General features: G+C 38.5%; 1 protein-coding gene across 10 annotated transcripts in view; it reads right to left on the bottom strand.

The window, feature by feature from the left end:
• The window catches only part of Csrnp3 (cysteine and serine rich nuclear protein 3), a 193847-nt gene that overhangs the window by 78483 nt on the left and 87510 nt on the right, over window positions 1-27854 (bottom strand). For 7 of the 10 annotated variants that reach the window (XM_021232903.2, XM_040745482.1, XM_040745480.1 and 4 more), the window contains one exon: window positions 9304-9477. In XM_021232903.2, coding sequence (XP_021088562.1) covers window positions 9304-9477 — 174 coding nt within the window. Of the gene's footprint in view, window positions 1-9303; window positions 9478-25090; window positions 25407-26866; window positions 27144-27854 lie in introns of those variants that run through there. The other 3 variants (XM_013118197.3, XM_013118198.3, XM_040745484.1) reach the window with 3 other exon arrangements.

Below are 27854 nucleotides of genomic sequence, written 5' to 3'. Positions count from 1 at the left end.
GGAAAATATAGCCTCTCCTTTTAGTCTTTTAAAAAAAATTGTACTTGGCCCTTTTAAAACCCTCATTCTTCCACAGGAACTTAAGAACAAGATGTGCCCACATATATAGTTTATGTGTTATAGAATGTTAAGTCATACAAAATGTAGAGAACAGTGTAATAAACATACACTATTGATGTTTCTATTTTTCAGTACCATTTCATCTTTTGCTGGATTTCCTGAAAGATACCCATCACTTTTTACCTCTTTTCCAAGAGCTGTAGATTTGTAGCCTTCAGATGGACTGACACTGAAGCTCAAATATGAAATAAAATACCATATAAAATTTGTTTAAAATCAATAAAAAACATAAATAAAAATACAGATAAAATTTTAAATTCCCTAATTTCACAAAAATCTTGAAAATAAAATAAAAATATGTTTTTATAAAAACATATTTTTAAAAAGATCAGAGTTCAAAAAACAAAGTTCTTTCTGCTTAAAAAAGTGGTTCAAGATTAGCGTGGCTGGAGTTTGGGGGTGACGAGAAGGCAAGAGTAGAGTGTGGGTGGGTTTATAAAGTGCTATTGAGTGTCATGGAGCCTGCAGCGTTTGAAAGATTCTTACTAGGGGAAGATAGGCAGCTTGCACACTTGAGGGAGATGAGAGAATCTGGAAGGTTTGGGTAGGAAGGCACAGGAGGTGACAGTTACGTACACTTGCAAGGTAGGACACCAAGAGATATAAACGGGTGAATCTGAAATACATTAATACAGAACATAACTGTGGGGGAAAAAAACAACTTATACATGAAAAAAGGAACATATTTCTTTTTTTTCCCCTTTTCAAATAAATCTCAGCATCCTGAGATAAAAAGCTAAAGCTAATGTCACTATTTATTGAGGCTAAATGTTTGGTCCCCATCCTGAATTTCAAATGAACCGAATGAAAACTAAATTAACTGTATTTATATGATGTTAGTCATCTGACTTTGTAATGCCTTTTCCCCAGCTGATTGAAAAGATGGTGAAGGTGAAAGCAACTTGCATTCCCTCAAGTGTGTTATACAGCTACTGCATAAACAGCTGCACAGCCTCCAATTAAGCAGCGATGCTTCTGCCTGGGAAAGCTATATATAAGCGAACGAACCCAGGAAGGTACATGCTGAGAATACATAATTACCTTGGAAGCTTTTTTGAAGCACAGTTCACCACTACATGCATATTTGAATAGGATAGCTGATAAGCTAGGATCTTGATACTTTGCAATGACATCCATCAAGTCATAAATTACTAATAACATGTGAATTCATATGCATTCTCACCAGTGTCTATGCCACGATTAGGTCCTAAATAAATGCATCATTCTTTATATGATTTAATTCTACTGGAAAACACAAGTCGTACAAGATAGGATGCTATTTATCAGGTATTTAACATGAGTTTAATCAGAACCAAACAAAATAGGAAAAAAAAATGAATAGTAAATTTCTTTAAATATCCAGAAAAGATTAGGCATTTTCACCAATAGCAATGATGTAAAAAACAGAACACATTAAGTGCTGGAAAGATGTTCTAGTGACATTGGACTGTGAATTCCTTTGCAAAGCAGATTGCGTGTCTTACTTGCTTTTACGGTTCTACATACTGCTAGCACAGAAGTGAATGTCAGATAGCTAAAGCCCAATCGGTTGTTCATATACTCATCACATTAAACAAATATTCAAGTGTTTGCTGGATGGAGTCACACAGGGACCTCGTTCCTGCTTTGCCTGAGCATGCATCCATTCTTAGAAACTCATGGGAAGGATCCTGCTTACTAATGTAAAGGCACACAGTTGAAGGCAGATAAGAGGGAAGGTTGCAGGAAGAGGAGGAGGCAAGGTGAGATGCTATGTATGAGGGGAAAGTGGAGGGAGGAGGAAATGGGAGAATTATAAACACTGATTTAAGAAAGAAAACTGACTCTAGACACCTATGAAACATGGTTGCAATGCACTAATGAGAAACTGATTTTGGAAAACATCATGTATTTAATTTTCTCAAAAGGGTTAAAAGGTTTCAGGTGTTCCAAAAGAAAAACTGGGATGGGCTGAAGGCCATGTGACGAGAGATAATGAAATAGTGGACTGAGGTGAAGGACCGAGTGACAAAGCATGGACCGATGACTAGGTGCAGGGGAACTGGGTCACAGCTTAGTGGTTTACATCCTTCCTTGATGGAGGGTGTGAGGCCCTGGTGTTAACTGCCAGAACTAAAAGAGATACAGTGATGGGTGCAACGCACTATGGAAACCAAGGGAACACAGGCAAGCTGAGGAAAGGGGGCTACAGTCTAAAGCTGGAATACAGGAATTTTATATTTCAGAGGCTTTTAGAGGAGTTCCCCAGGAACTAAATGGAGGGCTGGGGGGGTGTGGTCACACATTGGACAGAAGTAAAGGGTTCACGGTAGAGGAGAGCAAGCCATCAGCAAACCATTGCATGTTACAGACATCGTCACTGCCTGGTGGTCAACACAAAGTCTAAGAAGGGAGAGGCAGTGCCATTGCTAGCGCATTGAAATGTTAGTAGAATGCCAGTATGTTCCAAGGAAGAGGTAAAAAAAAAAGACACCCGGGGTGAGACTTGGTAGAGAAATATTTTATGACCCTTTTACCATACAGAGGACTTAAATAGCTACGGTTTGCAAGACAACACAACGTGCATTACAACCTGGATATGATCTAAGTTGCTGGAGGATGTAGCGTAGACCGCTGTTGCTAACACATTATTGATTTCCTCAGCCTCTTGGGTGAAGGCATGTAATACCAGTTCCCCTGCATCAATCAATAACCCTTACAGAATACTCAAGTTAATATTTTCTAAATAACTGTTTGTTCATGCTACCTTCCTCCTCTCATCACTATCCCTACGCTTCAATCATTTTCTTTCTGACAATTAGGCCAAACATCTAATGACTCAGCTATGTGTCTCTGACATCCAGATGTGTACAGTGAGCTGGCGGTGATTTTATCCAGATATGTACAGTGGCCTGGCAGTGATCTTCATGATGCCAGTGGTGCTCTACCGCTGGCCTCACACCTATTCTCACAAGCTAATGTCAATTGGTCATTTTTCCAAAATGAGGATGGATCTCTTAACATGACAGTTGCATTTCAGGGGTGGCTTTGTACTGCTTATATTTTGTTATTTTGTTAAGTGTAGGACTAACTTGGAATCTTGTTTTTAGGGTCAGTATCATATAGTAGAAAAGAGTTTTTCAGTATCACTGAGTCTCTTCTCCTGCTCAGGCTTCCACATACCCTAAATGCTCCTCCAGCTATAAAAAAAAAACATGAAATCAAGGGATGGACTTCTACAACTACCTTTGCAAAATGAGCTTTCAAAATAATACCACAATGTGGAGTATCTGTGCTATTTTCTCCAGTAACAGTCAGTGTTTGGAGTCATCCCTTGCATGTGGCTTCTAGCTCAGAGTCTGTGACATAAATTATATTATAGCCTTTGAAGTCGAATCCAAGTCTTTAGTGTATTTTAACTGCTTAATAAAGATAAAATGGCAGAGATGCCCCGGTTGTACTTCCAGGAAAGCTTCACATTGAAATTCACTTTTACTGATTGTCCAAATTAAACCCTATTATGAAATGGAGAGCAAGGGAGAGGAGAACTGGAGGAAATCTCTGACTCACTTGTCTATGCACCATGGGTTCAAAGCAAAAGGTGGGCCAAGGGAAGAGGGAAGGAAGGAAGGAGAAAGACAAATTCTCAGCTCTGGGGAAAAGCATAAACACATCTGTGATGATTAATTTCTACTTTTGTAATGGCTATAATAACTCCTAATTGCACAACCATTTTTATATGTTAAAAGAACTCAGCGATGTGGAATCCTTCTGTGACTTGCAAAGGCAGCCACTATCTGCTCCTGTGTTCATTGCAGCACAGCCAGACATTCTTGACCTCTTCACAATTTGCATCCAGTGTAGTATGCATTTATTTGTTGGAACCGGCTGCAGGAGAAATAAGGTGTTCCTTTAGGGACCATGTTTCATCACACAGCTTCTCGTTGATTATGCAAAGTGCCAAGAACCTTCAGAGGGCAGGAAAAAAAACCATCCCTGTCTTTTCCCTGAAGCTCTTCTTTTGACAGAATGCCTGGCTAAAGAGCCACAGGGATTTGGTGAAACAAAGTGTTCCTCCATCCTGTGGAATCTGCTGCTTCTATTCCGAGGAGAGTACTGACTACGACCTTGGTTGATCGCTGGTAAGTGTGCTAGTTGCCTAGCAAAATTTAGAAGTTCAAGGAAAAAGCCATCACATTCTTCCTAATTTACATTTTGAAGCTGTTATTATCATAATGTGGTATGCTACAAATGGAATGCCTTAACAGGAGGCTTAGAATAGTATGACATTCTGCACTACCACAGCGGCTGGCATGTACTAACCAACCTTATTAATTTCTATATTTGTGAAAACAACAAAATGCCCTAGTGTAGAATGTGCTAGTGATTATACAGCACAGAGTACACCCCCTCGTTTAAAATGGAAGGATAAAGCTATGATGGCTGAGATTTAAATAAGGGTAACCACATTCTCAAAATCTCAGTGTGAATCCAAACTGTTTCATATTGCTGCACAGGTTTAACAGTCTTAAAAATTTCCTCTTTATTTCAAGACAGGATGCAGTCTTCATTTTTGATGGTGGAAAAGCAAGTTAGGGGAACAGGATTCATTAGTATATCTCCAAAGGATTATAAGATTATAATCATAGATTCCCATCAAGAAGATATTGCTAATAAACTTTTTCTCTTCTAGTTGAGATAGTAAAGAAAATATTTTCTAAAATGCTACATACTAATTTCTGGAGTAGCAAATACATTTAATTACTATTATGTTTTTATTTTTGAGACTCTGTAGCTCTGCCTGGCCTGGAACTCATTATATAGGCCGATCTGGCTTAAAAGTCACCAGGATCCAGCCAACTACTTGGATAAAAAGTGTATGCCACTACACCCAACATCAAAATCCATTTAAAATGAAGGAATCAAAAAACGGTAACTACCGTCCTCACGTTGGTTGAAATGCTCTTATCTATTGTATTTTGGGTAGAAGCTTTGTCATTTGATTCTGTTCTCACAGCTCATCTCCTCCACCCCTCTCCCCCATAATATGAAGGCAGGGAGCAAAACAGACTGCTATGGGGAAAGAGCACTGTAATCAAATTAGTAACTGCTTTGCCTTTAAAACTTAGAATTTCTAGGGCTGGAATGAATAACGGCTTGGTACTTAAGGGAATCGGCAACTCCTCCAGAGGGCCCACTGATGGTTCACAACACCCACCTGGGGCAGTTCACAACCACCTTCAGGTGATCAGAGACCTTATCTGGCTTCCCAGGCACTTGAACATGAGTGGTGTACACACACACACAAACACACACAGGCACGCGTGCGCGTGCGCACACACACATACACAATGAAAAATATCTTAGCAAAAATAATCAGAAGCTGCTAGATTCTATTTAGCACACAGTTATAATGCCATTTTGGTAAACTAGCTGGGACACTCCCTTCTTCCTAAGAGCCAATAATACACGATGAGCTCAAACATTTTCAGGGACATCTTAGGTATCATAGAGTATGTTCTCTGATGGCAAAATGGGGATCTGGATCAGTAGCTAACATGCTTGCTGCACAGGTATGAGTCCCTGGGTCTAAGATGTAAGAACTGGGCAAAAAGACAACACACACACACAGAGAGAGAGAGAGAGAGAGAGAGAGAGAGAGAGAGAGAGAGAGAGACAGAGAGACAGAGAGACAGAGAGACAGAGAGACAGAGAGAGAGAGGGAGGGAGAGAGAGTTCCTCATGCAATTTCTTCCCTTTGTTCTGCATACATCGATCATTTTTTGCAGCACAAGTTTGAAAAATCTCTCTCGAGAAGGCAATATAACACTAACAGAAATAAAAATTAGTGGATACAAAAACCTATCCATCAATCTAATCTTTCAGCTAAACAAACTGTTTGCCAGTTTTCGAGTCATGGAATCAGTCTTTGCTTCTGAGCGTGCATAGGTTTCCCCTGTCAGTAGGAAGAAGAGCCTGACTTCCGCCTTTCTTCACATTGTCTCATAAACATTTCACCTAGCCTGAACCTTTCCTAACTACCATGAAAACAATTTCGTTAATGGGTTCCTGTGATACAATGAATCGTTTTCCCACTCTTGAACACGTGGCCATCCTTCCCACCCCTGTTTTCTCTTGCTACAAATAACCACCAACATTTTTACTTACATAATTTTCTGTTGCTTTTGATGTTTCTCCCTTCACATATGTTCTCTGAATACAGTCAGGAATATTTGAATGGGCCTTATACTGAATTTCAGTCATTAACAGCAACATGTACACCTAGAACACCTAGAACGTACACAGTGGCCTCTGTCAGCGTTTTGGTGTTAGCATTTTCTATTGTGAAATCTTTATGATTTCATATGAATAAAATATAAGTATTATTTTAATCTAAGTTTTTATTACTACGACTGCTAAATGCTTTATTGTATGATATGATTGTATTTTCTACTCTGAATTATCCCTGAGGCATGCCTTAGCTTGCATCTCTTGTGAGGGCAGGGGGTGTGTCATAGTTGGTAGAGTTCTTGCTTAGCATACACAAAGCTCTGGGTTCAATCCCTAGCATAGCATAGACAGGGTATGGAGACACAGGCCTGTAATTATGGCACTTGGAAAGAAAAGGGAAGAGGTTCAGGAGTTCAAGGCCATTTTCTTCTGCCACATTAGCAAAATTGTAGGCTAGCCTTGAACACTTTAGAATCTGCCTCAAAAATGTATTTATACATATGTTTCTACATGCTAGAGAGTAATCTTATACCTTATTAAACACATACTTCTAATATAAGCTATTTCTTTTTATTTCAATATTTTATAGCATATATGTTTGATATTTTAATATCATTAAATATGTTAAATGTGTTCCGATGTGAATTTTTTCCTATTTCTTCAAAGCATACAGCAATCCTGCCAAATTCATTATTTCATTGTCTTTTAATTTAATCACTATGGAATGTACTTTATCATGCCATGAGAAGAGAGTTTAAATTGCTTCATTTTAAAAATAGCTAATTATATGAATGTTTATGAAAATCCTCCCATTTTGCATTTGATAACACTTACTTTCTTTACATTAATTTCTTGCATATACAAAGCCAGGATTTTCTATACTTTCCTAGGTAAAGCATCATAGGAAAAAGATACCCAACTATATTGTTGTGAATGATAATTTGATATCTAGAATGGACTTTCAACTTTAGGTCTTCTTTTTACTTGTGTTTGTTACAATAAGTCATTGGTCTGGTTCATGCTTTCTTTTTTAAAAATATCTTATATATGTAGAATTTCACCTCTTTTTCTTTAGTTTGTTTTTTGAGACAGGTTTTTCTCTGTATAGCGTTGGTTTCCTTTGATTCACTCTGTAAATAAGGCTAGCCTCCAACTCAGAGATCCTCCTGCCTCTGCCTCCCTAGTGCTGGGATTACAGGTGTGTGTTATCACCTCCTGGCTCATTTCACCTCCTAAAAGGACCTACTTGAGACTTTTTCTGGATTTGAACTCTGATATTATTAGTCAATCCAGAGGGCACATATGACTTTACATATCTTATATACGAAGATATAGTATGCATCTTTATTAAATCTTTTGTAATTCACAATCTTAGGCTCTCTTAGCCCCCATCACTAGGACAGTCACCATGTTTCTAGTAACTTAGGTCATTTCAGAATCCCTGATGCAGCATGTGCATGCTACTGACATTTTACAGAGTCCCTTCATGCAACTCACCTCCTTGTGCTGCTTGATGCTGATGATGTTGCCCTCATCATAGTATAAAACCAAAAAGGTCAAAGTACATCTTTCTAATCAAGCACAAGCTCACCACATAACATCATGATAGGTACAAATTGTGCTAAGTTATGGTACACATCACAGTAACACTGTCCTCCTATTTTGTCACTTTTCCACTGCAACAATCGTAAATCTTCATTTCGCTCAAAGGAAAACCACTGATTATAGTATATGCGCCTCAGGCTCCACGTTTATTGAGTTCTTCATTATCTTGTTTTCAAAGTTTGAATCATTTGTTATTTTTCTTTCCTAAAGGAGGTTTTCATAGTTCCAAAAACAAGGAGATGTTTGAGATTCATATATTAATAAAATCAGCTAACAGAACAAACGAGGCTAGCAAGATGACTTAGTGGGTAAAGGTGCAGGGTGACAATGAATTTGGGGAAATGAATTTGGTCCCGGGAACCCACATGGCAGAAGGTGAGAACAACTCCCACAGCTGTTCTCTGACCTCTGCTTCATCATACGCTGTGCTCCCTCACCATGCACGAAGCCAACAATAAATGAACACAATAATCAAAAAGTGCAGCCTCACAAAACAGGAGGCCATGCATTTGAAAGAGAGCAAGGAGACGTTCATGGGAGGGAGGGACGGGAAGGGGGAATGATGTGATTATATTATAATCTCAACTAATAATTCTACAAAAGCCCAGCTGTATCTATCATGATATTGTGACACTAAGATCTCCTTGTTTTAGAAGCATGTAGCCATTCTATGCCAGTCTCTTGTGCTTAGGTTGCAAGGCCTGAACAATTTTCCCCACCCCTTCCATGAGCCTCACATTACTGTACCTCGCAGGAATGGCTAATGGGACAGGGCGACAGAGAAGGGAATGGAAGACAGGGCATACATTCTTATTTTCACCTTGGTGGGCTTTGTAACTCCCGGGGAAGAGGGAAGAAATACCTGGGAAGGGGCTGCAGCTGAGGAGAACTTTGGAGGCATTCACACTTCAGTGTGTGGCCGATCACACTGTTTCTTAACACTGCCAACACTTTCCGTTAGCAGACGCAAAATGTGGCCTTTCATTTTCTCCCAGATTGTCTCAGTGATGGGAAGATGTGGTGTTTTCCTAACTTTAGTTTATTCCTTACTCCGTATTTCTCATCTGTGCCAGGTGTACCGCGTGCTTCCTTGAAGAGTTGGAGGAAGAAAACGCCTACTTTTGTCAACTCAATGGGCTAAAAGGACCAAATAAAACATGGCCAATTCTACTTACGTAACGGAACCTACCAACATGTCTCAGAACTATCTTGTTTTTGCTTGATCTATTTCACCGATTATAAAAATTTAAAAACACACATCTAGCCATAAAGGTAAAAATAAAAATGACCAGAACTACACAATGGTTTCCCCCCACCCCACCCTCACCAGAACCTGACAGTCGGCTCCTGATTGGTTCCGGTACTCACGGGTGAAGTGATTAGAGGTGGATGGATTGACACTATCCCCGCTGTCAGCGCTCTCACTGCTGGAGACTTCATCATCTGACTCCCGGACAGAGGAGCAGGGTGAGGAGGCGTCAACATCTTCAAACTTCCTCTTTAAAATTCCACTCATAGCTGCAGCCTCGTCGTCGCATGTACCTGGAGCAGGAATGAGCAACCAAGCATTGACATCTGACTGCTGAAACCTGTGTAGCCAATGTCTCCTGCCATTTTCATTTGGCTTTGATACATGGGCTGAGTGGGAGCTGTCTCTTCAAAGTATCACAAACCAGGCTTATTTTTCTATTTGAACTTAACAAAAACAGGTTGAATATTAATGGGCGTCCTTGACACTTCAGTTAGCCCAGCACTTTCATGGTTTCCGAATGTCTTTAAGAAATACTTCAGCTTAATGCAGTACCGTTAGTTAGTCTTTTTGTTGGCGAAATAAGAAAAACCATTTGAGTGTATGAAATTCTGCTTTTAAAACAAACAAACAAACAAACAAAAAACACAAGGCAATGCCCCCAAAGTCTGAAGTGATTACTGTGCTGTACAAAATTCATCTAGAAGAAACTCTGAAAGTAGGATGTAAAATTTTTATATTTAGAAAATTTCAAATTCAGGGAACCTAGTTAGCAAAGCATAATGAAGCATATGAAATCAGTTCTGAATTTTTAGGTGGTTTCCATTTTAATGCTGCTACAAGATGAACTTTGTCCCCAGGCTACCTGGTTGTTGAAGCTGCTGCAACCTTTCGAGAAATTTCCTGAGGCTGTGAGGCTGGGCCTTGTGCTAACTGAGTTCAACCAGGGAGTGACCAGTGAACATGTTTCCTTCTAAGCCATTTGTTTTCCATGAATGAATTTTCTCTTCCCCGATGCCTGCTTAGCCCTCATCATTCCTGTTTTACTTTGACAACCACCTAAATGATACCAACTTTCATCTCAATGTAATGATATTTTAATAAATAAATTAGCCCAGGTATTTCAGTATAATCTCCCTTTGAGAAGATATTTAGTTAACTTAGCCCACAATACTGCAAGTTGGTTCTAGACATTTGAACTCTCATGTAAATTCTCCCTGCCACACACAGCTGTCAGTCAAGTAGATCAAGAGGGAACAAGTTTAAAAACCACTGTTACATGATCCCAGAACTGCTCTCAGAAATCTCTAAAAATCCAACCCTTGCCTGCACAGATCACAGAGCAAGCAGCCTGCTCAGATCCCCTGGGCGGAACCTGCTCTCCACACACAGACTGATTTGGGAGTTCTCAAAGAGCACCGCCTGAATCAGTAGCAGCATTGTAACCCGGGAAAGAGATGCTTAGTGATTCGTCTTTTCCATTTCCAAGCCAGATCTACCAACTCAGAAAGAGCAAGAGATTAGTCTTCTGTGAAGCACCAAACAGCTATCTCTGAAACATTCTCAAACAGGGGACTCTTGCCTGATTGTCAGTTTGTGTTCCAGCATCTTCTTCCTTGGGTTTTACTCTTTGTGAATGTGTTGGACACAGCTCAGTGCTCAATTTCCAGTCAATTGTTGGGTCACCTCTGGTGTGACGTTTAATAGTCAGACATGATGATGTTAGATGTATCATGTCTTTGTTCTTAATTTCAATTCAGTCCTTTTAGACAGGTGTTGAGTAGCTGATATATTTATGTTTAACTCACTGAATGGAGAGATAGATTTTTTTTTAAAAAAAGAGTTAAAAGCAAGTGGCGTCACAGAGCATGGGGCCACTCAGAGAGACTCCATCAAATAGCAAAACACCCCAAAATTATGTAACAGAGTTTTACCAAATGTTCAGCCTCTGCCTGATTGAATTAACTACGGAGATGACCAATAGCCACGGGAATATATATCATTGTCCATTCTCCTGAGAATAAAAATCTCTATTCTACACTCATTTTACCACTATTCAGATTAGCCTATTATTTTCTTCATCTCAAAGGTTGTGAAAGACATAAAATGTTCATGCATCTCTGAGCCAGCAAAGAGGGGGGGGAAAGCTATTTTAAGGAGGATCTTAAAATAAAAGTAGGACAGGACATAAATTTTAAAATGGTTTCACTTCAAGCAAGATGCAAGGTAATTCATGAGGGAGAGACTGCAGGACACAGAATAATGGAAGATGCAAACCTCCGGTCAAGACACACATTTCTGTAACAAGACATTGCAATGGAGGCCGTTCGAGCACTGCTGTTTGGTTTCACCCCCCAAACCCCCAGCTTCCTTATGCAGGATGGATTGCTTACAGATGAGGAACAAGAAATCTATCAACGGGGAGCCAGGCCCAAGCATCGCCTAGGTTGGCCCTGGGTGCTCCTGTCTCCCTCTTTGAATCCTTCAAGCAGGATTTGTTGATGAGATGAAAATTGAAATTTTTACCTTTCTTTGTTAGTTCATTTCAGACCAGAACTGCGGTGATGGTACTTAAAGGCTGGATGCAATTTCCATCTAGATCGTGAGAACTGAAAGGGCCTGAACTGAACAAAACACAGCCAGCGGACACGGGCAGCAGGCCGCTTGGTGGAGCAGCATACCCATTATACAAACCTGTGAAACTGGCTTGCTTATGCAACGGTGAAGCAAGACGTCTGTCTTATCTCACTAGATGGGCATAGCAAATACAATAATGAAATATGAAGGACAGATGGTCCACTCCTTTCCATTGTATGAGCTCTAACACACTTAATCATACTTAATGGAGTGGCAAAGGGAGATACGGTCACCTCCTCTGTCATCTGCCTCATCCTACTAGGAGAGGAGAGAGCACAGGGATTTAGGGAGATGATATTACTAGTATGTGTGACCTTCCAGGTTGTTATCTGCCAGGTGGCCCATCTCACAGCAACACATGGCTGCACAGATAGAGATCCAAGTGAAGACGATGAATGTCCAGCCTACACCTATCACTGCTCCCCACAGCACATATTCTGCTTTTTACGTAACAGAGAAGACACTAACTGGGTAGTTAACAACAGAAAAATATGAACATTTCAAATAGGTTGTACCGAATGAGAGGTCAAAGAAAAGTTGGGTAGGCACTGACTTATTCTGAATGTAAGAAAGTGGAAAACTAAGGCCCTATAGAGTTTCTGTCTTTTCTCAGCTATCATTGTTAAGTTATGGAAACATGCCAGTCCCAGCCACCATCACCACACTTGGACTACAACAAGCGTCCCATCATTCTCCTCTCCCATTCACTGTTCTTTGCTTTTGATAGGTTTTCCTAGTCACTGGCAGAATGAGAAATCAAAAATACAAAAACTGTCACACCAGTCTGTGGTTTAAAACACAAGGTGACTTCAGATCAGATCATCTTACAAGTTCAAACCCCCCAGGGCCAGTAAGAACTCAACCTCCTAACTTGACCAGTTTTGCCATTTATCTGGGGCCCCTGCTTGGCTGACATGTCAGTTCTAAGGATGTTTGAGTGCCTTAAACCTAGTATTTCTCTGTCTACTAAGCTTTTTGGTGTAGTTGTCCTCTTAACAACTTTTTCATCTTTTTCTACAGCATTTACTACTTTCTAAATGCACACCAGGTATTTGTGTGTTTCTGCATTTGTTACTTAGTGTCGTAGCCTTGGAGGACAGAGAGAAGGGGAGGATCCTTGTTTTCCTTATTGATGTTCAAAGATGTAGTAGAGTACCATCAGCCGACTGATGGTGGGAGGACACGCCTTTAATCCCAGCAGCCGGGAGGCAGAGGCAGGTGGATATCTGTAAGTTTGAGGCCAGCCTGGTCTACAGCACTAGCTCCAGGGCAGCCAGGGGTATATAGAAAAACCCTGTCTCAAAATACAAAATGAGAGAGAGAGAGAGAGAGAGAGAGAGAGAGAGAGAGAGAGAGAGAGGGAGGGAGGGAGGGAGAGGGAGGGAAGGAGGGAGGGAGGGAGGGGGAGAGAGAGAGAAGTACCATCTATGTAACAGGTGCACAGTGGATATATGTTCTGATTCTGATTCTGAACAAAACCTTTACTCCTAAGCCTTAATTACTGCATCATGTCTGTTTGCTTTTCTAGACTGAAAGCTCCAGAATGGGAAAACAGGTATTCAGCCAATTCACTGTTCCATGTCCTGTAACAAAACGGGAATATTTGATTAAATGAGCATCAAAATTTGATGAAACTCACATCAAAATGTTCCCTCACTTACGAAGTCAGTTATAAGTAGGACATGGGCAAAAGATACTTTTAAAAAGTCCTGGACTTGTTTGCCCAGTGTAAGATGAGATAAAAAGAATGAAACAAACAAACAAAAAAAACAAAACGAAACAAAAATAAAAAAAAAAAACTTGAAGCATACAGCAGAGACTGGAGCTCTTCAAGAGTCACGGCTTTAGAAAATCTTTGATATTTTTGCTAAGTTTTGCTGTCACCATGACTAGGGTCCAGTAATTGGTCTTCAGCTCTCATAGCTTGAATTCAATGTTCTAAAAACTTATGTATTTTTGGATTGTCCTGGGTCAGGGACGTTGCCCCCTCATCAGACAATTTCTTGATCAACTGGAAGAAGGAGCGTGAACTCCACCCCAGAGAGTCTCACTGGGAGCTTGTGGAAGTCAACTCAACTCAAAACCGGTGTCCTCTGCTGTCTGATATTTCTTTTCATTTATCAGCACAATCCTGGAATCAAGTTGATGAGAGTCTTAGCCTAGACCTCTATTTTCTATAAGTACAACTTCTTATCTTGGACACAAGGTCTTACTATGCAGCCCTGGCTGACCTGGAACTCTTTTTAACCAGCTGGCTTGGAACTCACAGATCTATCTGCTTCTGCCTCCAAAGTGCTGTGGCTAAAGTCCCATGCCACCACATCCAGCAACAACCTCTTATTCTGCTGTCAAATCTAATTTGGAGCTGCTTTATAATAAAGCATTAACAAACATATTCGCTAGCACACTGCTCTTAAGTTACATAAGCTACTTATTGACATTGTGTTAGATAGAAGAATTGCTCAGACTCCTCTGAACACATTGCTGGAAACACTAAAATGATGATGAAGAAAGAAATGTTATTCCCCTTAATATATTTCTAACTTACTTACATAAGAAAGAAAGTGGAGAGATCTGAGGGGGCGGAAAGAACAGTAAATATACCTTAACAATAAATAAATAATCCCATTCAAGTGAGGACCAGGCAATCTAATATGCAAATGTGCCAAATTAAAATTATTGCCAGATTTAGGAAGTAATAATGTACTACACCCAGTTTCACTTGAATTTCCAAAAAAAAAAAAGGATAACATTTCAAGCACACTTTTGACTAAATTATTTTTGTTTGTATGAAATTCAACTTAACTGAGCATTCTGCAATTTAATCTGATGATCCTAATTGCTCCTGGTAAGGAAGTAAACTTAATGTGTAATCACACAAAAAAATCTATGTAGGAACCTTGTACAGCAATACTGTACTCCTGCCATCGACCAACCAGATAAAATCCATGGGGCTGGGGGAGAGTCATTAGGGAGAATCACAAATTTATAAACAGTGGGGAATAGTGAAGAGGTGAGTGGTGGTTAGCCAGAGAAGGGCAGGCCTGCCTATCACTGCAGAAGGAATGAATGAGCGGTGAAGAAACAATGGCCTGGCATGTGTTTCTTTATAGCCGTGGTTCTCAACCTTCCTAATGCTGCCACCCTTTAATACAGTTCCTCATGTTGTGACCACCAACCATAAAAATATTTTGGTGTTACTTCATGTCTGTAATTTTGCTACTGTTAGGAATCACACGTAAATATCTGATATGCAGGGTGTCTGATATGGGACCCCTGTGAAAGGATGGTTCGATCCCAGAGGGGTCGCTACCTGCAGGTTGAAAGGCACTGCTTTCTAGAACATTGAGAGGTCTCTCACCTAGCCTGCTGGATGGAGGGGCAGTGCAATAGGAGTTACAGGTTCACTTGATCTAGTAGTCAGTCCTTATTCCATGGCAGTGTTAAGTATGTGCTTAATAGTTGGAGAACATTTTACCAGGAACAAGGACAGCCTTTGTTCGTGTTTGCCTGGGGGAGTGTGTTAATCTCTGCACTGATAATTTTGCAAACAATTTGAAAGGAAAAGTAATCTTTAATCACAAAGACTAGTAACAAAAATCTGATTTCTTTTTTTCTGCAGCAGGACTGAAGGTCAGGCTACCTGCATTATAGTGTGGAAATGAGGAGTTTTGATTTGATTTTATTTTTCGAGGGAGTGCTCAGGACTAGACAAGGCACAAATCAATATTTTTTTGCATTACTTTAACAAATTCTTCAAAAAATGCAAAATGGTTAGACCCTGCAGTCAAGTTCTAGTTCAATGAACTTGATCAGGTGAGGTGTTTCCTTTAGTTCACTCGGGGTCCAGAAAACACCAGGGTCTGGATGCATTTACAGACAGGGATTTCTGTTCTTTAACTTGACCCGGAATGGGAGGTGATTTTAATGTTTCTTCTAGTTGCCTCAGTCAGTTCAAAGGATGAGGTGGGCCCTTGTGATAGAAGGTGGGACACATTAGCAGCCAGACTGTCCCCTGGACCCCATAGACTGTGGTTCACTCAAGTCACAGTGGGAATGTTTTACTATAATATTAAAGAGAACTCGGTCTAAAAAATTCATATTATTCATTATTTTTATTCTTTGGGGTAAGCACTTTATTTCACCAAATGTTCCTAAATAATGTGGATAACGTTTAACTGCTAGAGTGTATTAAATCCTTTTCACACCTCATTTGTAAAACTATGATTAATTTCTGATGTTCTACCCTTATGTGATCATATTAATCAAAAATGACTAAAGTCCTCAGTTTCTGCCAAATAAAATCATCATTATTTAATCAGTTGTTCTTCTAAAATAAAATTACTTTTGTCAGAAATCATATATCTAGAAATATGTGTTTTCTCCTTCATTTTGAAAGTCTTTCATTTAGTTCTGAAAGAGTTCCTTTGTTTGGATCTTAAAAATTTCTTCCTTCATTTTTTTTCTTTTTCTTTGTTTACTGGATGTTCACAGTCTTGCATAAGTGGTCTGCACATCTGAGGTCAATACAAGGCAAAAACCATGTTTTCAGTACCAAGAATTATGTGACGTCACCATTCTCTGACATCACCAAGGAACAAAATGCCAAAGACCATTTTGAAGACCTTCTTATATGTACCATCTCCCGGCTTCAATACTTCCTCTACTGGTGCTGCTACACTATGGATGAAGGCATTGTTTAAACCTGGTGGAGAAGCTACATGTATTTGTGCTTGTTTCATATATTTTTGTGCCTACTATTTAGCAATATCTCTTCCCATCATATTTAAGTTTTTGTTTCTTTTAGAAGTAAAAAAAAATCTGTAAGCTGGGAAAAAGGTAAGGCAAAACAGTTGCATGAAGAAACAGGGAAAGATGAAGACAATTCGTATTTCTTCACTGTGCCATAACACACCAAATTAGCTACTCTGAGGAGTCTCACCAATCTGTAATTAGAACTCAGTGTACGTCTGCACTGTGCTCTTCCCTACTCTCCCAAACTGTGGCGTGATGACTACAAGGCATAAGCTTTTACTAAAAGAAAGAAAGCACACGTGTGTGCATAGGGAATGCGTCTTCAAAAACAATATTTATGTTTTTAGATGCATCATCATTCTAGGTTATTCAATCAAGTGATAGCTACGAGAGCCTGAGGATGCCTTGGCCATGTATCACACTATACATTTTGAGAAAATATGTATCTTCCTAAGAAAGTAAAAATTATCTTCTTCCATGATACTAGGGCCATTTCTACATAAGCACATTTGGCAAGAAAGTAGCTTATTTGCTGCCAAGAGGAGCAGGATTTGGCACTGATTTGACAAGGTAAAACCCTGTAGGTGTTTCTGTGGGGCACTACCAATGTGAAAAACGCTGCTGGTGGGTTGCCAGTGTGAGCAACACAAGCTAGCCAACACCTCGCCTGCCCAGGTGCCTGTGTAAGCCAAGTAGCCTGGCAACACTCCTGCCTAATAAATATTTTTGTTGGAGAAATGATTGTGGGGTTCCCCAGCTATATATGAACCTCCCCCCAGACAGAGTTGTCTGTGGCTCTGAGTTAAGAGTTTAGTTCTTATGCAGTGGATTTCAACATTTTTGCTATCTAATCATTTGAAATTAAAGAACCTGTTGGAAGCAACAGATCCTTCTTCCAGAAGAAAAATTCATAGAGGCACAAACATCCATGACATTCATGGGCCCCAAGGCCCAAAAGATGTGCTATGGTTATTAACTGTATTTCCCTCTGCTTTGATGGATAAAGAACTTGGAGAAATGATTCATTTGAACATATTGGCTCACAGAGTCAAAAGAGTTTTAGAATCCATTGTCCCCATTTGCTTTATCAGATGAGTGGGTCATCCAATTTGTAGGACAAGTTGCTTTGCTCTGGAGGTGGAGCTTGGGATCAAACCCAGTGCTTCACGTGTATTAAGCAAGTTTTCTGTCCACTACTGGGCTAAGCCCTAGCACTACAGCCTCATATTTACTGGCATGCATGGAAAGAGTCTGCCATATCTCCCAGAAAATTTCTTGCAATTTCATTATTCTCTCCTCTGTTATGCAGCACTCTTAAACAACCACCACCAGACTGGTGTTTATAAGTTTTTGAATCTATAAATTTGTAGTTTGGTGATAGGGATGTTTGAGGTTGAAGTGTATTTCCCCCCAAAATCTGCATTTCCTAAAAGATGGTTGTATTGTCTCCTTCCATATATAATAATGCTAGTCAGAATTCACTAAGCATTTACTACAAACCAAATGGGTACTTTATACCCCTTTATTATAGCCTTCCCTCAAACCCTACTAGGTAGTTTTAATAAAGGACACGAGATTTCCAGACATCTCTATAGATCGTTTGCTCAAAATTTTAGGATAGAACCTATTGTTCTCTGAAAAATATTCCTAGGCCAGCAGCAAATTGGATTTAAGTGATTGCTCTGCGCTGCCATGACCTGAGTAGGTGTGACACTGTTAAAACTGCTGGATCATATTTAAATGGATGAGCTGTGGTAGACTAATATACATTCCGGTTCTCCCAGTATGTGTACTATCATATCTGGGTCAACTATTAACAAGTGGCATCATTTTAAGAGTGTTACTTGTCAAATATAGTTTCCACTTCTACAGAATAAAGGCTATAGCAAGACTAGTAAGATGTTCTGGTACAGTTACCTCCACTGCTTGGAGCTAAATGACAAATGCTGTGACCTCCAAGTAAGAACTGGTGTGTAACTCTTCATGTTGTGTTCCTTCTCAACGTGCCGACTGAATGGCTAAATTGACTTGTTTCATTGAGCAAAAAGGATTTTGTGTGACTATGCCTGGGACACACACCTAAGAGGCTCCCCGAGTTACCTGCCTTTGTGTGCTATGGGGTTGGCATTTCGAAAGGAAGCCAGAAGATGCTTTTTAATTGTTTTTCCCTTAAGAATTGACCATCTGTTCTTTGGGAAATTAGTTTAATTGATTACATGCTGGCCTAAGAGTCAAAACTCTTTCTCCAAAGTCAACTTTCAGGCTATTTGACTTTTTGGTTAGCAAGGGCAGAGAAAAACAATCAAGAAAATGAAAGGCTTTTAGAACTCTTGAAAAATGTTCATCTGCCTGTTGTAAGCTAATTTTTCCATTCTAACAGCAGAAGTAACAAGTGAAGCCAATGAAAAATTTATTTTCTATGCTTGCTATTAGGTCTAAAGAACAGTACTTAGCTAATGTCTTGAGCAACTGTGAAGACTAAGAACACTAAGAAGAGGGGGGGATACTACAGAGACATGGAGGAACTCAGAATTAATATTACAGTGGCAATGAAATCCAACTCTGTTTTTCCTACTTAGCACTTGAAAATTTCTCTGTCTTCAGAAAGTTTCTGACTGGAAAACACAGTAGACTAACCTGTGTGGACAAAGGGTGCTTAAGAGCTCTGACAGTGCTTTTCTTCAGAATTATCAGACCAGTATGAAAGAACAGAAGTGAAAAACAACTACACCATTTTCCTCAGAAAGACACAAGGCCAGGCTTCAGAATCACACCCATCCTCTACCAATGAGATTACACAGACAATAGAAGGAATTTGAAAGATCAGGATAAGAAAGGGAAATCTAGACATTCTTTAAAGTGAATCACCCCCTCAGGCAAGAGACTCTTTAAGGCAAGGAAGAGTTGGCATTCAACCTGAAGTGGACATTGTACTACATTGCAATTAGAAGCAATAATCTGTGTGGTCAGATTAAATACCTGGGTTTTCATATTTCAGTGAATGTCTGATCAGCACAAATTAAAACTTGTTCACAAAATTAACCATAAGTTATACCAAGGCCATCCCATCTTTGCAAAGGTGGAAACTAAGATTTAGGAGTTTTTTATCTTAAAGCAAGTTCTGCAAAGAAGCAGAGTCATGACATTGATGAGAAAAGGCCCTTCCAGCCATGCTACTAAAATTATTTGGAATAAAATAATGTAGGTGGATTTTCTAGACTTTATTTGAGAACCTCTGTGACCAAATAATTTCAAGCAATTACTTAAGTAACATTATAATTCATGAGAAATTTAAAATAGTAATTAATCTGTGGCATAAAGGTCATTTCATAAGCAAACAAATTGGTACTTCTACGTCATTAGGTAGAGCCCAAGATGTACCAAGCTCTCATTGTGACAATGTAAACAAACAAACAAACAAATAAATAAATAACTGGATTTCAGAGTCCTCTGAGGCAACAGAAATGTTTGAATGCAGTCAAGGTAAGAAACTAACATGCTCACTACAAGAAGCAAGGAAAAATGGTACAGCAAAATCAGAAATTTGAAAATCAATAAAGGTTATGAAATACCTCTCTACTACATCACATCTGCAGAAGTTTGGAGAGTCAAGGTATCCACAAAGTCACATGTCCTTTGAACATCAGTGATCATGATGGCTGTTCCCACTCCTGGTCTAGTTACAACTCAAGGTGTTAGCTCTTAGTGCTACCTAAGTATGACCTTAAGTGAGACCTCGTATGCTTTCTTGTTTTGGGAAAAGATTTGTAATAGTTCCAGAACACACTTTGGGAATAACATTGAGGTTGGGGCTTGAATCTGAGTTCTTAGCCACGCTCTTATTCAGCCTCTGCAGATCCCATAGGACTGAAATCATGCATCAACTATTTAACAATTATGTAACAACCAACTACATAACAATCAACTATATCACAAAGGCACTTACCTAGTAAGGATACAGTATGTACTATTACATACGGTATTTTTTAAACTGTTGTTGGATTTTCCTAAGTTTATGTCTTCTTGTTTTAAACAAACAACCCAAGTCTGAAAGCAAGATTTCTCAGTTCCTTAAAAATGTTGGTGTCGAAAAGAGCAGAAACTGGGTGTGTTGGTGCATCCCTGTAACCCCAGGATCTGGGATCCTGAGATAGAAAGATGGCTAAATGTTCCAGGCCAGCCTGGGCTACATAGTGAATTTGGGCCAGAATGGGGTGCACTGCTTCTTTTAAAACCAAAACCAAAACAATAAACTAATAATGGAAAACAAAAGGCAAATATAAGGCACATGGCGCTATTCCCAGGTACTTTAGCTCTCATTCTGAGTTGCTTATTTGTTTGTTTTGTTGTTTGTTTGTTTGTTTTGAGGCTTTGTGTATTCTCTGTGTATTCCTGGCTGTCCTGGAACTCATTCTATAGACCAGGCTGGCTTTGAACTCACAGAGATCCACCTGCCTCTGCCTGCGGAGTGCTGGGATTAACGGTGCATGCCGCAACTGTATGGCTTATTTTCATTCTTAAAATGTTTCTTTCCATACTAAGCCCATGCAATCCATGTTCCTTCATGTTCACACAATTCTTCAGAGTGTATTGACATATCTACAAAAATAGTAGGAAGTAACATAACCCATATTCTGGCTTAGCTGTAGTAAACTTTCAAATGACATGCTGTCATATGTTCCTTGGGACTGGGAACGATGTGAGCCATGAACAGGTTCGAGGACAACTCAATGTATGTATGGAATGCATGGATTCCTAAATTTACATGGAGGCAGCAAAGCAACCTCCTCCATCCCATTAGTGAGAAGTATGTGAATATGCCATCAGGCTTGGAAAATACAATTCCTGAAACTGGTAAAGGAGGTACATCTGGCTCTAATAATTAGTTAATGACACGAAAAGTTGGCCCTTGTGTTTTTATTATGTACTTAAGAGTATTCATTTCCCTATTAGATATAAAGCACTGTCAAGTTATTGCCAATAGTCTAATATGACAGTCTTCTTGCAACAACAGGAATAATTTCTCATTTAATTGAAATTATCCTGAGGACAAAATGAAAACAAATTTTGCTTATTCTCTATATTCTTGTGCCTATTATACTGTGCATGTGCAAGTGTGTGTGTGTGTGTGTATGTGTGTGTGTGTGTGTGTGTGTATGAAAATCAGTACATGGGACATGGGAGTATCGTGACATGTTAATCTCCTTTCCTTGCTCAACAAAATCTCTGCACATGAGAACCTAGTGTAAAATCACCAAGAAACTGATCACAAAGCTTATTTTTGAATGGTTGTCTTGCTGAATTATTATGCTAAAATAAAAAATAAACAAGTAAGGAGACAATAAAATCCATAAAATTATAACAAATTAATATAACAAGAATATACTACTAAGAGGCTACTTGGTACTGGAGGACAGTCAGTTTTGTGTTTCAGAGAAGGCAAATAAAGACTATGATTTAATGGCTCTGATATCAAGAAAAAAAGTCCACACTGATTTCCAGTTTGCTCAGCAAGGCCGAGTGATGTGTATTATGTTTGTTTCATGAAACAAATAAAAAATAAAAATAAAAAATAAAAACTGACCCTAAGAGTTATAAACTCCTGCTATTTGGAAAATAGTCTTTACGGTGTGCTCATTTCCATTTGCATAAGAAGCCACTGTAATATTGCTATAGTTCTAATAAGACCCTTAAAATCACTTTAAAATTGTGTTGTGCTTATATTTTTCAACAAAATGATTCAATTTTATTTAATCTAAAAGAGGCAATCAAAAGACAATCTCTTTTTTTGATTGCTTCTTAAGAACTGCCATGTTAAAATAAAATGGTTGCTTTGAATACTCAGTAATGATTTTGAACATTTCCCTATTGGTGTTAAAAGCCACTTTGTTCTTTCCATTTCATAGACTGCAGAAGTTCAGGGGATGGACACATACAGTGATCACAAAACTGAAAACCTACACACGCGATTTGAAATGACAACAGTTATTTGTAGATGTCAGGCTCTACTCCATGCTCTTAGACTGAGTACATGTTTGTCCTAAAATCTTTTCCAAGCCTACAATATGGTCTCTAGTTTCAAACAATGACAAAGACAGACTAGGAGTCAGAAATCAGGATATTTGGTTTTGAAAAACAATAAAAAACCTTAAAGATTCCTTTGAAGTTGGATATGACACAGTTTTGTCACATACACTACCTATCTACCCCCAAGGGCTGGTGTTTAGATTACTTTCTTTACTCTCAAGTTTAATTTGAATTATTTCTACATAAATACATTTTTCTATATACGTTTAGAAACCCAGATCATGAGCATACTACTTGCAAGCTGCTGGGATCTAGATGGAAGTAGGATGGATTAAGCCAATGCAAAAAGACTTCAAAGTTAGGAGTGAATTTGCATGGAAACATAAATTACCCAGGATATTCAAAGCCATAAATTAGCTTCAGGACATAAATAGCTCTCTTGTGGCTCACAGAAGCAAAACAATGCTCTTTATTCCACATATATCTATTATCATGTTTTCTCCAAGACTCTTCATGGGTTCTATTTCTTTGCCCACACTGTGTTTTTATTTCTATATTCAAAATATGCTCACTGATAGCTGCTATAGGACCAAAGAGAAAACTATTGCACTGCCTATATTAATATTAACCTCTTTTCTTTCTTTTCTCTGTGTAGAATGCATACAGTGTGGGTAGGCAGGAACTACAGGCACAATCTAATTTGTCAGAAAAAATTTTTTAAATTGTCAATAAAGAATGACTAAACAGTCTGAAAGATTTTCTTTAGCATCCTGATTATATAATACATATGCAATGTGATGAGTCATAGATATATAATGTGCAGTATACTACATAGAATACATACATATATACATGCAATGTTTAGTAATTTTCATAAACATCTGCAGATAAGTTGAGATCGGAGGTCAGCATATTCTGATCAATAGAAAAAAAGGAAGTAATGTATTTAAAATGTATTTCCTGTAGCTTAAGCCATTGAAAGTTTCACAGCAAGAAGTGTTAAGGAAAAAAAATAACTGCAGTTTCTGCACTTGAAAAAAAATAACTGCAGTTTCTGCACTTGTAAAAACAAAAACATGAATTCGATTTCATAAACTCAACTCAGTGTCCTGGATAAATGTCATAATGTCCCCATTGAGTGATAAAGAGTGAGAATCTGGCAATGAATAATCACTACAAAGTGAATTGCATAAATATTTGAAGTATCTGTCCTTCACTGGCTGAATGTTCATACATTCCTAGTATGGTCTGTTCCACTCAAATCACATGAAAGACACTGTTGCCAAACTACCCACATCTTTATAATAAAATCAACTCCCTGTTCTCAGTGCAAGGAAAATACTTGTCTCTCTAAATATGTAGTAGCTTCTTACATGTAAGTTTTATAAATTTCATTTTAAAAACTCTTTATATAACTATGGATGCATAAAGCAGTAATTTCATGGCTAAATGCCTATCTTGCCCCTTCATCGTTTCCAACACATACGCACACAACCTGTAATACGGACAGATGCACCGTCAATGCAAATGAAAATAACAGACTTTTCTCATCAACATTGCAACTGTTGAACTGATCCATTTATATTTTTTGATGAAGTGGATGAACATAGCTGGACTGTGCTGTTGTAAGTTTACTTAAAATATGGTGTAAAAATTAAAAAGCAGTGTGAATAAGAAATGTGAATACACACTTGTTTGGTGTGGGGCAAATTTACTATGATGTAATCACACATTCTACAAAAGTGTAATATTAGCGTGTGCTGTGGGGGAGGGCTTCATTCTGCCATCACATTTATGAGGAACCCTTTAGCATCCTGATTTAACTGAAAGGCAAAGTCATAGGAAGTTGAATGTATTAAATGTAAGTAACATTGTCTGAAAAGTCCAAAAAAATTAGTAACAATTAGAAAAAAATGAAAAGGATTGAAGGAATTTAAACCAAAAATAGGCAATCACTTCACTAGTAATATTTTTTTAACAATTCAGTGGAGTGAAAATTCTCAAAACCAAACCATGTCTTAAAATTAAATGTAATTTTTAAAAATTATCCTTATGGTGTTTTGCAGCTGTGAACAAAAGAACTCCATTATTTAATTCCACGTAACTCGCAAAAATCTTAGGCTGGAGCTCAGTTCTTATTTAAAATACATTTCCTTAAAATTTTTTTTTAAATCCACTGAAAGTTTTAAATGCTAATATTTATCTGTTTCAACCAGATAGCTCTCCAAAATCAACACACACCCAAAAGGTACAATTATTCAGAAACCCAATACCGACTGTTTCTCTCAGGAAATATTCCATCAGAACAAAAAACCCCAAATAGAGGAACACTACGGGAAAAAAGAATAATAGTATTAATAAGAAGAAACTAGCATTGGGTGCCTGAAAACCAGCAACATCCTGCCAGCGGCCACAGAGAATTTAACCAATCACCATCAGTGTCTGTAACAAAAATAAAATCAGACGCATCACGGAATGTCATCGTACCTGCATGCACTTTAAATGACTACGGCACACGCTGTAAAACCTTCAGAAATAAAGCGCACTTCCTTTAACAGCTACAAAACACCGCTGTAGAAGCCCAGGATACATTTTTCCCCCAGGCAACTGATCCAGCTTTCAGCCAGCCCCATGACCTTTGAACTCCCTTCTGCCCCCTCCTCTTCTGCAGTCAAAGCCTGTGCTGGTCTCATTTGCATAAGGCTCAGGCAAGGCTCCAGCAGCCAAAGCAGAATGCTGGGTAAGGAATTGTGGAGCTGCGGTTCAACCAGGGTACCTGCATCCCGGAGCACCGGGAAACCGCAATGGGGAGTGGGCATGCTTCACCAGGCTGTCAACATCACACCCACTAGGTCCATTAACGGATGAAAGATTTTAGTGGTTGTTTCAGTCTTTAGCTACGTGTTTACCGTCTCCCCACCATAAGAAGCTGTCTGCAGCGACTCCGGTAACCAAGGAAACCCAAATAGTCAAATACTTCATTTAAATACGAGTGGAAGGCCAATTTTAAATTGTCATTAACGTCTCTTGTTTTGGAGACATAGCTCATTTTTTTAAAGTGTAATATGTATCGCAGGCATAATCAGACATATGGGGTGTTTTTGTTGTGGTGGTTTAAGCAACATTTACAAGCATCAATTTACATTAGGTACTATACACATAGATGTAGTCACTTTATAGTAATTCTGAAAAATGCTAGATGTGCCCAAGTGTCTTAAAGATCATCATCCGAAATGGCACCCAAAAAATTAATTTTAAAGAATTTAGGTCCCAGGATGCCTTTAAACTATACAGCAGTAAAAACGTAGAGCGAAGTTAAACGGCTTCTTTCAATTCGAAGAGTCACCTCACAGTAGTGCTTGTCTTTTCCAATGATTTTGAGTGGTGAGCTGTTATCTGTTAGAGTTACTCCTGGCCTCAAATCCACACACACAGCAATCTGTCTATCTGAAATACAAACTTCTCTAAGACTCGGAAACCCAAGAGCTAGTTATTTTCCAGATAAACATTATGTGTGCAGATACTTTATTAAAAACCACAAAGATGGATATTTCCTTTTATGAAATAGTGAACCGGTGAGAATACTGGCCATCAAATGATTAATCTACTCCTAGTTTTAAAATCAAGTTAATTGGCTTTTCTTCACATATTTAAAGCTAACATCTACTATATAAAAGGTTTTTTTATTATATAGAAGGTTTTATAAAAAACAACTAAGCAATATAGTATGGATATATTACTAAAGTCTAAATATATCTTTAAATAACACTTAAGATTTTTTCTTTTAAATTTTTTATTTAAAAAATTAAACATTTTCCCATAAATATCTTGCAGTATACTGGAAAACACTAGCAAATTCTGAATGACTCATCTTCTATAGGAAACACAAACTAAGGCAATACAGAATTTTTTAATATGAAAAAGTGAAGCGTTTTTATACCAGCTATTTATTAGCCATTCTGCTTTATATGTTTCTGCATACATAAAGTATTAGAAATTATTAAATGAAATTTTTCTAACCTATAAATTTTTAAATAGAACAAACAACTTTTGAGTTTCACATAATAGTACCAGCATTTCTGTTATGTTTGACTACATCAAAAATTCAATCTTGCTGGGTCAATTCAAGTGCATCCTTCATATTACACATTGCAAATACCTTGTAAATTTGTTGTTTAAGGCAAAAACGCACATTAGACCGACCTAATTTAAATGCGATCAAATGCAAAGAAGTGTTGAGGGGGATTTATAAAAATCACCGACCTGTTCAAATAGCTGTAGTCGAGTCCTGGCACTCTTTATTCATTAGAATCCAAAATAAATCGATGATCATTTTATAGTACGTGTCAGCATCGCGGACGGCATCGTTCTTCCTGGTTCAGTGGAATCTTCTTACATTTCCCAGCCCCGTGTTTTATTGCTGGTACCATATGCTTTATTGTTCCGAGACAAGAGATTCGCTGGCACAAAGGCTCATTACCTACTGCTAGCTGAACGGCCTGAGCCTCCGTGAGGCTGCCTATATGTGATCACATGGAGTTCTGTCTGAGAAAGCCAGGCGTGCCACTGACTTCACTGTGTCTATGGATATTTTTATCAGCTGACTCTACAAGGAGGGAGAAATTACAGATTAGGGAACTGCCCTAAGACATTAATGTAGCACAACTTGGGGAAATCCCTACACAAGATTTTATTGTTATTGAAAATGTTTCCATAGCCATTAAAAGGGGGAGGGGGAGCTAGATTTTATGTGAACTGGAGGCTGAATAAGAGTTTATGGGAAGAAAACTTGCTCAAGCCTTTTTCTACCTTATGTTTCTGACAGTACTGTTGTATAAATATTACGGAAGAGCCCCGTTCTAATGAACCAATTCACAATACATTTTAATCTTTTAATTGCAACTATTTCTTTCCTTGGTCCCGCCAACCCCCACTAAAAGGCTGAATGCTGGTGCCCTTAAAATTTCCTTCAGTAAAATCCCCATCACTAAAAGGCACCATACGTGAATAAATATAGAGATACCAATTCTTTTTGATAAGGAAATGAGAGGGTTAGATTCTTTTTATTGAAGTGTATAAATGAGGTAGGTGATTAATTTATCTTCTCAAAAGATGACACATTCCTAGAACAGCTGACTACAATGAACAATGAAGATCTGAAGTTAAAGAACAGATGGTTCATACTAATTCTTAAAATCGCAGTAACTTATTTTAGACAGCTTACCTCAATAGAGCATATGGTTTACCTTAT

Source organism: Mesocricetus auratus, unplaced genomic scaffold (genome assembly GCF_017639785.1).
Source record: "Mesocricetus auratus isolate SY011 unplaced genomic scaffold, BCM_Maur_2.0 Super-Scaffold_100004, whole genome shotgun sequence".
Taxonomy (NCBI): domain Eukaryota; kingdom Metazoa; phylum Chordata; class Mammalia; order Rodentia; family Cricetidae; genus Mesocricetus; species Mesocricetus auratus.
Note: the sequence above shows the minus strand (reverse complement) of the source record. Positions and strands in the feature narration are given on the sequence as shown.